Here is a 15,922-nt window from a genome sequence, read left to right on the forward strand (position 1 = left end):
CGCGCAGACGCAAATAATAAGATCTCTTTCAATGGACGGCATGATTATTTTTCCATGGGAGCGTGCCATAGGTGCCTTTCTGGCAGCGAAGCTACACGCCGTGACATACTTTCCGTGATTATGGCAGTATTGCGCAGTTGCACCTCGTTGCTATTGCGTGTCGGGCACCCGCGTGCTGGGGACCAAAATATACGCTGCTGCGCAGAAACAATACCTTTTGCATTAATGAGTTGGTTTTCCTTAGCGGAAAGCTTACCATGAGTAGAGGTGACGTCAAAGCTTCGTGACCATTCGTTCGGTCTCTGATTTCGGTGAAAATGCATGCACCGGCGATGCTTCACAAACTGACAGCTTTCCGTGACACTTTTTTCTTTTCTTTTTGCTGCTGCTACTTGATTTCCCATGATTATACTCCAAAGGTACTCCAATTGTCATGCATGTCGCCAAACCAGTTCGATCTACGCAAGATGTTCTATGTCAGCAAAAATTCTACCGACTGCATTGCTACCTTCTCCACGTTACTCATAAGGGCAAACAAAATGTTACAGACAATACTTTGACACAAATGTAAAAATGTTGTTTTACTCTTGTTGACCTGACTGTTGTTCATTTTAATGAGGATGGCATTCACAGTTTGTTATGGAGATTACATTAACCACACCCCAATGGATAATTGAGCTATAATTGGAGCCTGTGTGAAAATGTTTTTTTTCAAAGCGATTCGGTCCTCCTATAAGTCAATTTCAACTGAAATATGAAGAACATCCGTGTATTCTGTGGTTTCAATGTTTCGGGACTTGCTTTTTCAAGTAATTCCCTTATCATGCCACAATAATTCCAGAAAATCTTGGTCTTGATATGGGCACTCTGAGAGGTTTGACCTCAATGGCGGTACTTTGAAGTATAACAGTGTGTCTGGGTACAACATTACGGCCGAAAAAAGAGGTGTCAAAGAGGCAATATTTTAACTGTTTAAGTCTGAGAAACAAGTCCAGATAATTGCTTTATCTGTTTCTTTGTCAGCTTTTACATAGATGATCTACATATACTAGTGTCTGACCAAAACGGGAACAAATTACGTGCATATGGAAATGTCCTGTCCGTTGTCAGTGGCGATGCTGAATATCGAGGTCTTTCTCCAACGTTTTACTTCACGAAACCCGTTCGGGGTCTAGAATACGACAGCGAAGGATACGACGCTGGCGGTGTTGTCACAAGGCGTTATCAAACAAAATAAATAGCCAATAAAATTAAGTCTAGATCCCAAGGTTATTGATCTGTACCACATAACCACTTAGGAAAGCCAACTGTCATTGGTTGTGCACACTTACCTGTCCTGAGAGGTCCTGAGAGACCTGAGAAGAACTAATGATGTTTGGCTTTCAGCCGCGTGCACGTTACCATCCAAGTTGTCTCTCTGGAATTGATGGGATTTGAACGGAGTCTTCCGATTTTCAGTTCAGCGCTTTACCAACTGAGCAGACCGTGAACGTGAGATAACCGGGTTGTGGCCTGTGACGCGCACATGGCTGAAACTCAAGGATCATCCAGTCCTTCTCAGGACTCCATGGCACCTGACGACGGTCGGAGAGTTGACTGTTTCGAAACGTTGCGTGTATACTTACATGCTAGACAAGAACGATAGTCCGAAAATTTTCCATCCGCGATACTAGTGCGCCGTCTTAATGCCTCCGCAACTTTCGCCGATCATTCACCACAGATCGACTCCAGGCAACTGTTCCAGGCTCAACCGTTCTATATTGCAATCTTGCGGCTGTTTTTCATGAAAAGTACCATTTCCTGGTGAAGTCACAAGTTATTTTAGCATTCTTCTCAGGTCGTGTGGTTAACACTTAACTTGGGACGTTTCCCTGATGGGGCAGAAACGGATATTCGTGGATTTCTGATGAACTCATCTACTGAATTGTAAGAAGGTGCCTCCCATCCTCACACGGCATACGACAAAAAAAGTATTTAGCCCTGCCCGCCGACACTGAGTGACATGTCTGACATTTGACGCCACCCGCAGACGCTCGCAGAGTCGAACGTTCGGGAATATTTCAGCACGCCATTTTTCTGAAGCTCCTTTTGTGCACAGCTCGTGCTCGCTCGCCGCTTTGTGACTGCGGTCAGGTCAGCGGGTGGGCGACGGCAGTTGTCAACGCTGACGAGGCGGGAGAGCTCGGAGCCACAGCACCTCCCCTCGGACGACCACGGCTGACCCGGCCAGCTCGGCACCGCATGAACTATGATCTCGTCAACGTCCGGACAGCTGCTGCTGTAACTATTTAGCTTTTTTGGATTTCACCCGAGTCCTTTAAACGCATAGATTTTTTAGATCGGCTCACGCTAAGCAGCAGTTGTTGTGTGAGCTCTGACCCTTATCATCCGATCGTTCAATTTCAGGTAAACGGCAGAATCTAGTGGCGGAACATTAATGTGCTGTAATGCTCGGCACAGTGCATCCTGCTCTCTGAGGTCACCTGACTTTTAGTGCGTTCGCTGCCACTGGCCGCAGGCCATATCTGCCAAGGACAAATAGTGAGCACCTGAAGTGACCTGAACCCACCCCGGCACGGATGGGTGGATCGGAAGGCAGGCGCGCTAAACAACTGAGCTACCCAGATGGAGGGTGAAATCGCGTACAGGTACGAACAGATAAGATAGTATTAGAGGTGTTCCATGAGACGGGTATTCATTAGTTGGTCTTTTCACGATTTAGACATATTTATTCGGCAACAACCACGACATGGTGTAGCCATTGGAAAGTCGATGGCGATTTGGGCACGCTTTGATTGAACTAGCTTTCCCGTCCGCCACTCTGCTCCGACGGATCATTTGGTTAGGGCGCATTCATTAACGCACGCTTCAGAGAGCATGCCCCAGCAACACCCCACATGGCATGGGTTGGTAACTATTTTGAGGTCCTTCTGGCCACTGCCATCACAATTAGCAGCATCTGTGTGACAGCCATGAATAACCCGATCACAGCAGCATTGTCTTGGGTTCGGTTCTTGCCTAGCACATCTCGTACACTCCTTTTGGCTACTTTCTTTGTCTCATTGTCTCTTCAGCATTAGGGTGTTGATGTTGCCACTGGGCACATGGAAATCATGTCTCCTCAATTGTACTGGAGTTTACCTTTTGTTTTCCGATCTTGGTCCTTAAATGAACGCTTTTGTAGTTTATCTGTTGACACTATTTGCATACGGAGCTCGAATCGACACCCAGTGTTGTCGCGATGCCATCAATAAACCTCTCAGTTACAAGATTTACGTTAAGCTAGTGTCCCTGGGCATCAACTCGGCGCACTCTGACAAAGTCTTTGGCCCTTAGTCTACCCACGGACGCGTCCGAGTGGTATTTGTGGAGACGCCATCTTGGGACAAATCGCATTTTTCAGAGGCAGTCACAGGCAAAGTGTTATGCATAACTAGAACCGACATTTGACCACCTTGGTTCCCTATCATGCAATATATATATATATATATATATATATATATATATATATATATATATATGTATATGTATATGTATATGTATATATATATATATATATATATATAGATGTGTGCGTGTGTGTGTGTGTGTGTGTGTGTGTGTGTGTGTGTGTGTGTGTGTGTGCGTGTTCATCATGCCATAAATAATGAGCATGCGTTGCACCCGGCTTCTGCACGCCCTGCATGCACTAGCGATCTGCAGTAATCTCGAGTGACAGATTGAAGTATCGCAACCTGCTGAAGAGCGACAAGCGATTCGATTTACCGATCTACATGGTAATGTTTTCCTCAGTAGCACATTTCTGTTAACCCCTTTTGAGGTTTCTGCATCAAATATTTCGTGTGTTGTTTCCGTGGGCTCACCAAAGCCCAACCATCGAAAAGCATGAGTGCGGGACATCTGAATGCATTGTTTGGACGGGGCATGACAGGGCTTCCAAGGAGATGTTGAGGTGTGATGCGTGCGCGGCTGAAAGCTAAGCCGGTCTCAGGACTTAAGACACTTGACAATCGCCGGAGATTTAACTGGCCGACACGTCGTGTCCATAATAACACACCAGATGAGGACGATAGTCCGAGCAGCCGACACAAGAAAGAAAGGTCTCTAACTCCTGGTTTTGCGGGATTATGAATTCAAAGTTCTTCTGTTGAGTTGACGACCTTCAACATACTAGGAGGTGCTGGTTACAGGACGGTGTAGTGCTAAACCGTTATTTCATTGACGGGACTCACTATTTAGCACTATTAACCAGCACTTCCAGCATTGTAGGCCCTTAACCCCACACAAAAACTTTGAACTCGTAAGTTTTTACAATGATTTCATCGATGATACTAAAACTTTGTCCCAATCCTCGCACAAAACTATGCTGTGAAAAGCTTATATCTACCACTTGCACTCTTGTGCCAGTGCCAGCTTGCACACAAAAAGCACTCTTGTGCCAGATGAGCGCGCCACCAACATTTTCTGACCAAACGGAGCAGCTGAATTAGGCCAGACGCTTTGGACTTGATATCTCGTCCTGTCAGCATGGATGCGACAGACTCCAAAATCTAGGATAGGCCGAGTCCCTCTCCCACTCGCACGGTGAACCACCGCATGAAAATGGGGTTGAACGGTGTGGGCCAACCAAAAAGGAGTTGCGATATTGCTTGTGTTTTAACAGACAAGGATTAAGTCTGCCTAAAAAGCTTTAAAAGACGACTTTTCTTAAAAGAGCTGACGATTTGGCACCTTTAAACCACATTTGAGCTTTAACAAGCCCTGCAGGCCTGATACTAAACCACTTTTGCGTTGTTGGGTCTTGACGTTCTGGGATGAAGCGGTGCTATAATGGAAATACCACCATGTGGTACACTGACCTCCGTACCACCCACGGGGCCCGTGCCAACGCAAACAGTTAGAAAGCTGGGCCAATACAGACAAAAGAAAATGTCAAATGAATCACGAGTGTCTGATCGCTAATTTTTTTACATTCAGTTCAGAAGTTTTCGGCAGGCCCAATGAATCCCAGTGCTGTAACAGGACTTCCAAGACAAGTGCTGCTAACGACTAAACTTCAGAAACACGACCTCTAAGACGGATACGTCTGCGCAACATCACTTCTACGTGGCAAAACTTCCAACATAAAACTTTACCGCGTCAAAGTTGCTATCACAAGGACTGTCAATGCATAAACTACTCCACGAGAAATCCTACAACACAAGCAGTTTTGTGAGAAGAAGCTCAGAAAACAAAGTTTTCAGCCCAACATCACTTCTAATGCAAGCGTTTATGGTGCAGAAACTTTCAGGTGTCAAGACTATAATGCAAGGACATTTACGCGATGTTCCAAGCAACCGTGGTATTGATGATAACATATTTGTGTACAGGTGAAGAGCTCTGAACCTAGAATTCTGATTATTACAGCTATTGACTTCCATATGAGAGAGAAGACCACCACAGAAATTTTCCAACTATAAGTGATGAGGGTAGCTTGCACCAAACCCTGTCAGCTACCCCTATGATCTATTTTAACTATTTGCATCATCAGCCTTAACCGTTACCATTGCAAGATATTGTGGCGCATGCCGTGCTGTTTCCAGTAACTTTGCAACTATGATACTATCCTTGAATATCACTTACAGTCAATTACTTATGTGTGTCTTTGGGGCTTTACGACGCACTCAGCTGCTGAGGCTATGTTGCGTCGCCTGCCTCTCACGCTGGCAGGAAGGGCGTGTACCACGGGGAATCGAACCCCGTACCTCTGGTTTCCCAGATGCGCAGTAGCCAACGCAGGACGCATTAACCACTATATTACCGGCACCCCTTTCTCAATTTCAATTTTGTCCAATTCAATTCTTTCAAAGTCAATTACTTATACCAAGACATTTCAAATCACACCACATTTTGAGGTAACATGGCAATGCCATCTGGCAGACATGAACGAAGCTGAACGTGTTGGGATGGTGAAAAATATACGTCCAAATTCGGGACTATCATCTCAAAATACCCTCGATATAGCTCGAGGACAAGAAGGGTCATCTGGAGTCACCTTAAATTAATGACCTTGGTTGACTTTCAGAAGGTCGCCAACGTTGTGGAAACCATAGGCGTGCCCGTTTGCACACAGTTTAACCAGAATTTACAGCATGTAGATCGGAAACTGATCAGCATGGTATCCTCGCCAGCGCAAGGAACTGATCATTCTTAGCCTGTAGCACGGCAACCAACAGATGATCAAATCGAAATTGATCGGTCGGACCGGTCCGTTGCCAGGGGTTCGTATCTTGCATTCGCCAATTAATCCCTGAACACCGACTTAACGGTCGATCAAGTGCTAAGGAACTGGACTCGATCAGAGGCGGGGAGAAAAGCCGGCTTAGCTGCTGGCTGGGGAACGTTTCCCAATTCAGCAGCTCATGTGATGCAATCACATGCCATCTGCGCCATACGACTGGGTATGGGTATGTATTTAAATTCAAACATATGTTTGCATTGCATTTGAACTGCGTTCCTTCGATGTACGTGCACCTGTGTTTCGGGTTATTGGATGCATGGACGTATATAATGCATATGTACCTTATCACTGTAAGTATATTGCAGGCCAATGTTAAAGAAGTGTCCATAGGTGATATACAGACCAGAACGCCAAGATGTGCAGGAATCGTCATTTTTGAATCTCAGGATCTCAGTACTTAAAAACCCGGACAATGACATTCAAAGTGGGGAGCAGTGTCGTATTGTGTTGGACGTTTCGTCGCGTGGCGGCTTTGTCACGTGAGACTTTTTTCTCGTCGGAAGCTCTAGTGCACTGAGGTCTAAGCGCTACAAGTTTCTGTATTCAAAGCCATAGAGCGTGTAATTATTTTGCGTCAGCGGTCTGGTCGCTTAGAAGGATGTCGCGTTGATCATTTGCACTGAAGGTTTTGTTGCGTTAAAACAGGTTGGATTGCACCCCGTATTATTGCACCCGTATTCCGTTTGACGTCCCGGGCTCTGATTCGTCCTTATTCCCGATCATATTCCCGTTGCGCGGACATTTTCTCATAGCTTCGACCTCAACGCAGAGCTTCGGAAAGCTGACGCAACAGTGGTGGACTCACCAGCATTACACTGCATGAGTCACATTATATAACGGAGCAGTCAGTTGGCACTCGTCTGCGCACATGGCGGTTCTGTTATGCGTTGATTGAGCCTGAAAGCTGTCTAAAGATCGTGGGTTTCTTCTATCCTAGACTCGTGGGGTCAAGCCTTGCCGTGTCTGAACATTCCCTTTAAAGGCCGTAGCCGTTTGTTTGCCCTGCGATAGTATCGGCATGAAGCCTAGCGCTTGGAAGCTCATTTCTCTGCACGTAACGTACGCGTGCCAGGGTGCTTGTCGCCCACCGTTCCACGGAGCCCAAGATGCTTGTGGTGTGAAAAAGTCGCTTTGGTAAAACAAGCGGGGCAACACACAACGAGCGAGTCATGCGTGTGGGCGGGAGGTGGAGTCCCAGTCTACGGCACATCAGAAGAGGATGCCGCAAGCGTCGCGGCGGACTGGGCGGGCCCAATCACGCTGAGATTTAAAATTCGTCTGTGTCGCTAAAAATTTTCTACTGCTAGGGATGGGCGCTGGAGAGCTGCTTCCAGGTACTCTGCCTTAGACAACCTCGCTTCCGGGCTGCGCGTCCAGCGAAGCTGCGCCGGCTCTGCCAGGGGAGCCCCATCACTCCGCCCTCCAACCTCCGCTCAGCTCGCTACGACGCAGTAGCAGCGGCCGCCGGCCAGCTCTGGTGGCTCTCTCCCGTCTGCGCCTGCGCGGCCGGTTGGCTCCGCCCGCGGCCCCGCGGCGCCCAGGGTATCGCCGGCCGCCCGGCTACCGTCAGTTCAGTGAGGCAGATCCTTCGGGGCGGTCCAGCGGCAGGCAGCAGTCTTCAGCCCCGTCTCCGACGTCTCGTCGTGTCGCGACTTGCTTCAGAATGGTAGGTGGCGCCTGCAGGCCCGCCGTCTGTTGTCCGCCGTGCCTGTGGAGTGTGAGCATGGATGCGCGTTTCGCTGTTTTGGTGTTCATGAAGATTCACGTGTTGTCGTTCCACATTGAAGATAGTCCACGAGACCTGTGACTGTGTTGTTTGAAATGATCAAGGTGTAAATGTCTGAACAGCCCGTGGCGTCGGAACTGCGCCTTCGTTTATCCGGAGGCACGTTTATCCCATCGGTTGCAAGTGAAGCGCAGTTAAAATAACGTCTTACTACTTGATGGTCTAAAGCGGCCGCCGAAGGGTTCTTCCCGATAGATAAAGCAGTCGCTGTGCGAAGACGAAATAAGTCGCTAGAGCCAGATTATGTTTGATGGATAGTTGTTGGTCGTGATGCATTGCACGAATCTTTGGTTTTATTTCGTTTAATCCTAAAGACGAACGAGTTGACAGGACTACACGAATAGGTCTGATGGGGAGGGGTTAGGAATGTTCCTGGGCCCGTATACCATAGCTATGTACGAAAATCAGAAAGTCATGGTTGGAAGGCTTAATTTCCGGTCGGTCGGATCGGACCGGATCGTATCGGATCGGATCGGATTGGATCGGATCAGAATCGGATCGGATCACATCGGATCTCCGTATGTACGCAGTTGCCCGACGCATATCTCAGCTGGATTTTCAATGTCATTTCCACATCGCGCATCGGTCCGAATTTTTACAGCCAGCCCCTCACGAGTGATAACGAGGCGGCACACCCGCAACGTATACGGTTTGGGCCAGTTTTGTGATAACGGTTGTCAAACAGCGGTGGCATACCGCACTCGGTTGATAAAGTGAAATAACGTCCGATGGCTGAACCTTTGAGATTACACCTATTTCGTTATAAAGGTATGATATAGTGCAAGGGCGTAGTTTCACAAAATGAGTTGCATGCTGAAAAGTGAAAAGGGTACAACTTATCTCCAAAATATGCCAAGAAATAGGTTTCTCCCCAGATTTGACCCATTTTCTTCCTTAAGTTTGGGGGTTCGAGGTCAAGTCGTGGGGGGGAGGAGTTGGAACATCCAACTGAATAAAGAACTACAACCCTCATATAGTGTAGCAATGGCTGTGTAACGATGCAGTCCATCAGCTTTATCCCGTTCAAGGAGTGGAGTTTGAACATACTAGGTCCGAAATGCATATTGAAGGTCAGTATTATTTTTAAGAATGGTGATATTACGCGTCTGAAATATCGATGGCGGGTAGAGTTCGTTTCCGTTGAACCAGACCATCCAACCCGAACCTCAGACTGCGGGTACTGAGGGTACTGTGTAGAAGCGACTTCCCCACCTTTGTTGGGAGGGCCGGGGGCGGTTGAAGAGCTCGAGCACGAGGGAGGAACCACCACCCGCCTGGGTCCGTTTGCGGCGCGGCCGGCCGGCGGGGGACTCCCGAGAGCCCTCTCCCGCTCCCTCCGGACCGGCCGCGCCGGCGGCTCGTGCGCGGCCTTCGCTAGGCGCTGGTCTGAGCAGCGGCCCCCTTGCAGATGTCCCAGACGGTGCCCAACTACGACTGCGGTCCGGAGCTGGCCAGCAGCTTGGCCGAGCTCGACTTCTCCATCCTGAGCGACTACCAGGTGCCGTCGCCGAGCAGCCTGCCGACGTACGAGCGCTCGCCGCCGCACCTGTTCGGCTCGCCGCCGCGCGAGTCGGCCGACGGCGACTGGGACTGCCGCGGCGAGTCGGCCTCGCCGGCCCACCTGGTCAAGCAGGAGATGGACCTGGCCGCGGTCGGCGGCCGCATCAAGCAGGAGTTCGGCCCGGCCGACAGCTGCCTCAGTCTGGCCGACATGTCGGACGACGGCGGCCGCACACCGCGCTCGCCCTTCAGCGACGGCGGCTACTCTTCGCAGGGTTGCTCGCCTAGCTCTCAGCCGGACAGCCCGCCGCCGCCCTTCCACGGCGGCTTCCACCACGCGGCCAGCCCGCCGCCCGGCTACGGCTGCCACCCGGCGAGCCCGCCGGCCAGCTACGGCGCCGGCTGCCCGCCGTGCAGCCCGCCGGCGCAGGACCACCAGACGCTGCGCCAGTGTCTGCGCGGCGCCGCCCTGCCGCGCCGCCTCAACATGCCCGCCCTCGGCCTGGACCTACTCGGCAGCGAGGGCGGCGCGCAGCCCGGCAACGGCTGGATGCTCGACCAGCTGGCGCCCGTGCTGGACCTGGCGCTCGAGCAGATGCGCCAGGAGAAGAAGAACGTCTGCATGCTGCTGGGCATCCCACCAGGTGAGTGTGGCACTGCTCCCCGTACACCGGCAACCGTCGTGCATGCCTAGCGATGCAGGAGGGCCGAGACCCATATCCCTGCATGTACCGGCGAAATACGCTCGTGTCTAGATTTGTGTCGTCACAAGCCTTATCATGCCGTCCACACTGGCATTGCGCTGCTCGGGTAGGCCACTTATCTTCTCATTTACAAACACCGAAGCCTACCATTCTGCCCCTGAATTGCTTATATAACGCCGCTGATCTGGCCGTAACTGGTACCGGTCCCGACCTTGAGGTGTCCGCTCCCTGCGTGCTGGCCGCTCCGGGTTTTCCTCGTCGGCCGCCGCCAGCTTGCAAGTCATGGGTAGTGGGGCCCCCGCCGCCCTGCCCAGCGCTGGGCCGCAGGGCGTTTGCGTGCCGCGTGACTCAGCGGGGGACCTGCCCCGATGCCGACCTGCAGGCTTGCAGCTCAGTTGTACCACGAACGGCCGGCTGCCGTCGTGGCTTAGTCACGTCCGGCTGCAACACTGCACGGGCGGGGCCCCTCACCCCCCGCGGCCTGTCACGTGCGCCCCCCCCTCACCCCCGCGGTCGGTCATGTGCAGGGTCCCCTCACCTCCGCCGCGGGCCGTGTCACTTGCGGGGCCCCCATCTCTGCCGCGGGCCGTGTCACATGTGGGTCCCTCATCTCCGCCGCGGGCCGCGCCACGCACGGGTCTCTTCACCTCTGCCGCGGCCCGCTGTCACGGGCGGGGCCCTCGCCAGCCGTCTGCCGCGGGCCTGCTCGCCAGGCTCCCCGCCGCGGGCCCCGCGGGGCCCCGGTCAGATCGCGTGCCGGGCGGCCGCCTCGGCCCATCAGGCAACTGCGCAGCGGCGGCGGCGATGGCGGCGGCTGCGAGCTGGCCCGGCACAGTCGCTGACCTTGGAGCGGCTCACCGCGCCGCCGTGCCGCACCCTGGGCCGACTTGGCCCGCCGCCCGCCCCCTCCCCTTCCCCCTGAGACGGGCGGGCGCCGGTGGCGCTGCTGGGCGGGCCAGCACCCAGAAGCCCCCGTCCGGAAACCACATGCACGAACGTGAGGTTCCCAAGCTACCCGCTGACGTCAGAGGCACGGGGGCGGCTCAGCCCGTTACCCGGCCCACGAGCTGTCTTCTTTACAGCTCTGGTTGCATGCGGCTGGGTCGTGGGTGCGGGGAGCCCCGGGGCCTGCCGCGGGGGCTCAGACATCCAGTCGCGATTGGTTCGGTCTCAGCGGCTGGGACGCGGGCGATGGTGGTGGCAGCTGGGGCGCCACAAGCATATCAGTCCAGTAGCATTGCCAATCTATCGTCATTCACCGTGCTCAGTTCACCGCATACACGCTCGTCGTACTTTCTGTGGAGTCCGCCAGCCTTGGTGGGTGGCGCAGTAGCCTGACTTCCCTCCTCTTCTGTTGCAGACCCCTCCCAGTGGACGGTGGAGCAGGTGCGCGCCTGGGTCGCTTACACGTGCCAGCAGTTCCGCCTGCCGCCGCCGCCGCTGGACTGGCTGACCGTCGATGGCCAGACCCTGTGCTCGCTGTCCGAGCAGCAGTTCAGCATGTACGCGCCGCAGGTATGTGGGCGGCCAGAACCAGTCGGTGCCACTCCCCTCCCCCTCCCCCTCCCCTCAGCCCGCCGGCGGCGGCTGGAAATCCCGCCGGTCGCCGCCCGTTAGCCTTGGGAGACTAACGCCACATGCACATTGCAAGGGGGAGGGGGCTGCGGTTTGATGCCGTGCGTGCACTGCACACCTGTGGGCGGATGGCAGGCGATCTCTAACCCCCCTCCCCCCTTCGGCAGTGCGGTGAGACGCTGCTGGCGCAGCTGGAGGTATGGCGCGCCGACCACCGTCGGCCCGGCCCGCTGCCCTGGCCCGTCAAACAGGAGCCGCTCGACATGGCTGGAGACGCGGCGGCCGACAGCGGAGACGCACCCGACTCGGACGGTGAGCACCGGCACAGAGCGGGACGGGCGGCACAGCACGGGACGGGCGGCACAGCGTGGGACGGGCGGCTCAGTAGGGTACGGGCGGCACAGCACGGGACGGGCGGCTCAGTACGGGGCGGGCGCTACAGTGCGGGACGGGCGGTGATGGCACAGCGCGCGGCTCCTGACGTCATGGAGCGAGTTGGGATGGGACCCGCGGCATTAGCGTGAATCTGGCGGGACACGGGGAGGTCGTCACCGTGATGACACAGCACGAGTGAATGCCGCAGCATGCCGAACCGGGCGGGTGGAGGCACGCAGCCTTTCGCTGTATACGTGACCGCCTCGACCGGCGGCGGACGGCGAGCGGCCCGACGCGGTCGGCCGCCCACCGCTCCTGCGAACTCCGCACGGGCTTGCGAGTGGTGTCGGCGCTGGTGGCAAACTCGGCGGCGAGCGGCGTCAGACGCCGGGCGCCGAAGTTCAGACGGACGTCAGCGCCGGCGGCGCGGCCTGTCGGGAAGGATGTCGGGCGTCGACAGCGCGTCTTGTCGCGCGCGCCGACCGACGCCAGCGGCCGTGGGTTTAGGGAACACCGGTGACGATAGGGCGGCGCGGCTGGGTACAGGGCGCCGGCGGCGCCGGCGTTGTTGTTCGGATCAGAAGGTCTGGGCTTCACCCCCGCCGCATCCATCTCGTTGGCGCCAGTCGCGACCAGCAATGGCGACGTTACTAGCCTCGCGCGGTACGGGCGCCGACATACAGCCGGTCGCGGCCAGCAATGGCGACGTTACCAACCTCGCGCGGTACGGGCGCCGACATACAGGCGACCGGCGTGTTGCGCGCCGCCATGCGGGGCTATCGGCCGGGGCGGGCGCGCCGGCGGAGGGGGGGGCACCTGTAGCGCTGCCATGGCAGCCGACTGATAGCGGCTGACGTCACTGGCCGGCGGCGTATCGAGCGGCGCCACTCTTGAACCGGCGGCCGGCCGAGGTCAGGCTCCGCGCTGCGCAGCGGGCGAGCCGGGCCGGCGGAGTCACGCGGAGCTGGGCCGGCCTCGCCGCCGCCGTCGGCGCCGCGCCGCGAACGGCGAAAATGGGATGCGTGCTGATACGCTATCTGCGCCGAAGCGTATCGGCGGCGAGCCTCGGAAGCCTGCGGCGTGTCGCGTATGGCAATGACGTGATGCCAGCGCCCAGTTTTTCCTCTCCCACACCCGGCCGGGGTGCGGGCCGGTAAAAAACAGGCGCCCGCCGGCCCCGACCCACATGGTGCACTTTCTATGAACTGTAGAGTGGCGCCGGCGCTTTGCCCGGGCCAGGTACGGCCGTCGCCGTCCGCCGCGCATGCGCGCGGGATACCACAACCGAACGACGGCGAATCCAGGGGAACCAATCACGGGGCTCTGCTCCAAAATGCATGAACAACCCCGCTGCTGATAGCCATCCGTAAAAGTAATCGTTTTATACGCCGGGATCTGCGGTTTAATCGCCACTGAGGACGATTTTCCGCTGTAGGAATGCGCTAACTGCGCCAGTACTCCGCACGGTCGGCCGTCGGTGGCGCTGCACCGAGCTGGGCAGCGCTGCGCCGAGCCGGGCAGCGCTGGTTTCGCTGCGCTGGAGCGGTTATCCACAGAGCGTTGTGGCGCTGCAGCACTGGAATAGCCATACGGTGGCTATGCCCACCCCCGCCTGACCGAGCCATCCCGCCTGTTGCAGACGAGGACGACAAGTCAACGCCGGTGCGCAGCGGCTCTCACATCCACCTGTGGCAGTTCCTGAAGGAGCTGCTGACGCACCCCCAGCTGTACGGCTCGTCCATCCGCTGGATCGACCGGCAGGCCGGCATCTTCAAGATCGAGGACTCTGTGCGGGTGGCGAAGCTCTGGGGCAAGCGCAAGAACCGGCCGGCCATGAACTACGACAAGCTCAGCCGCTCCATCCGGCAGTACTACAAGAAGGGCATGATGAAGAAGACCGAGAGGAGCCAGCGGCTTGTCTACCAGTTCTGTCACCCGTACAGTCTCTAGGTCCCAGGTGCTAATGCTGGTGAGGCGGTAAGGCCTCGCGTTGTCCAGCACACCTCAACGTCCGTTTTGTGGGAGTTACCCGCAAAATTCCGTGTATGCCGTTCAAGGCATGTATAGAGTAAGCATCGTCGCACCCATCATGTTAGAATTAAGTCGTAGGACGGTCGGTTGAGCGTGGCCGGTCCAGCTCCCGATCCTGCTAGCTTCTACGTTTACAGTTAGCCGGAAGGTAATTTCTTGTCTACACTGTGCCAACGTTAGTCTTAAGGTTGTACTGTTAGGTTGCCGCGTGGGAGGGCTGAGCCTCCGCCGCCCTGCTGCGCCTCGCGCGCGGGTGGCGCGTGCGCTCCCCTCCATGTACCCGGCGATGTTTTGATCCCATTTATCTATGATAAATCACCACCGTACGTTCTATGAACACGTGGTCGGACGGCCGGGCGGCGGGCGGTCTCGGACGCAGGGCGGGTCGGGGCGACGCCCCTGGCGCCGCCGGCACGTCCGGACCGGGAGCCCGAGAGCGAGCGAAAGAGCGCCAGCGGCCGGGAGGGGACCGGGGAGCGAGCTCAACCCCGCTGCTCTCCCCGCCAAGCGTGCCTGAGCCGGTGCGATTGTGAGAGTGCGTGTGCGCGCCCGATCCGAGGCGGGCGCGGCCCGGAGGTCTTGGCGACCTCGCCCAGGTCGAGGTCGTCCACAGGCCGATAGGCGTCGCGCCGACCCGCGGCTCATCCCGTCCGTCGCCCTGTACATAGTGTAAATAAATACATGCATGTAGAGGTAGCGAGCGAGAGAGGGCCGGCTGGCTGCAGCGCTCGGCGCTGCGGAAGCCGGCTGCGAAGAGACGGGTGCTCCGCTGTGTTCTGCGGTGTTCACGCCGCTGTGCTCTCCCGCGGTCTGGTCGTCTCGTCGCGACCCCGCGCGGAGATCACCGCTTCGTGTTCCATCGCCGAGTGGCGTTGCGTACTGTACCGACGCCAGCTGGTGTGAAATGCCAGTCCGACTGGCAAATGCCCCTGGCTGGCCAGACGGCGCGGCCTTCTAATGTGCATCAGTGGAACTGTCACGATGCAGCGTCACTGCTCCGCTGCGGGGTTTCACAGTACTTTTGCACAGTGTGACGATGGCTGTTCTTCGCATGCATGTTTTGTGCCCATTTGGATGGCCAGCAGTTGTTTATATCTGCGCGCAAGGGTTTGTGTGCTTTTGCATTGGATTGATGGTTGGGTACAAATACAAAATACATGTTTGGATGTTGTCACTTGTGTCTTGCGCACCGACCATGCGGAGCATTAGGAGGCGCCAGAGAAGCTGTGTTAGATCAGTTTGTCAACGAATCTCACCAGGCACACAGGCATGGGATATGATGGACATGTGAAAAAGAATAAGGAAAGGCATGGGCAAGATTGTACCAGCAGAACCACTCTCCTATACGTCATCAGCTCTCACATCATGAACATAGCTCGTATTGATATGTCGTAATTTACGTTCGGGGTGAGAGTCTTGCTTAAGCTCACACTTTTAACACGCTTGTAAGGACTGATTTTCAACGAGAACATTACCTTAAAAGTTGAAAAAAGTGATAGTGGTATGATCCTACGATGTTGACTGCGTGCGACTCGGGCCTGGGAAGCAGAGATTCGCCCGATCGTGATGACGTCCAACGACCTGCTTTCAATTGCAGAGTCCTGGGTCCATCACCCATTAAGACAAACGCCAGGAAGCAAATGCTGGGAAGTCGGCTAGGTTCTGATGAAG

General features: G+C 55.4%; 1 protein-coding gene across 1 annotated transcript; it reads left to right on the top strand.

Annotated features, from left to right (window-relative positions):
- Positions 1–7,860: 7,860 nt before the first annotated feature.
- Positions 7,861–15,422, top strand: LOC119091406 (SAM pointed domain-containing Ets transcription factor). Its single transcript, XM_037214183.1, has 5 exons — positions 7,861–7,946; positions 9,475–10,210; positions 11,631–11,785; positions 12,013–12,157; positions 13,860–15,422. The coding sequence occupies exons 1-5, from the start codon at positions 7,944–7,946 to the stop codon at positions 14,168–14,170; spliced, it is 1,350 nt and encodes a 449-aa protein (XP_037070078.1). The 5' UTR covers positions 7,861–7,943; the 3' UTR covers positions 14,171–15,422.
- The last annotated feature ends 500 nt before the right edge of the window (positions 15,423–15,922 follow it).

This window comes from Pollicipes pollicipes, unplaced genomic scaffold, assembly GCF_011947565.3.
Source record: "Pollicipes pollicipes isolate AB1234 unplaced genomic scaffold, Ppol_2.1 Scaffold_3447;HRSCAF=4054_pilon_pilon_pilon, whole genome shotgun sequence".
Lineage (NCBI taxonomy): Eukaryota > Metazoa > Arthropoda > Thecostraca > Pollicipedomorpha > Pollicipedidae > Pollicipes > Pollicipes pollicipes.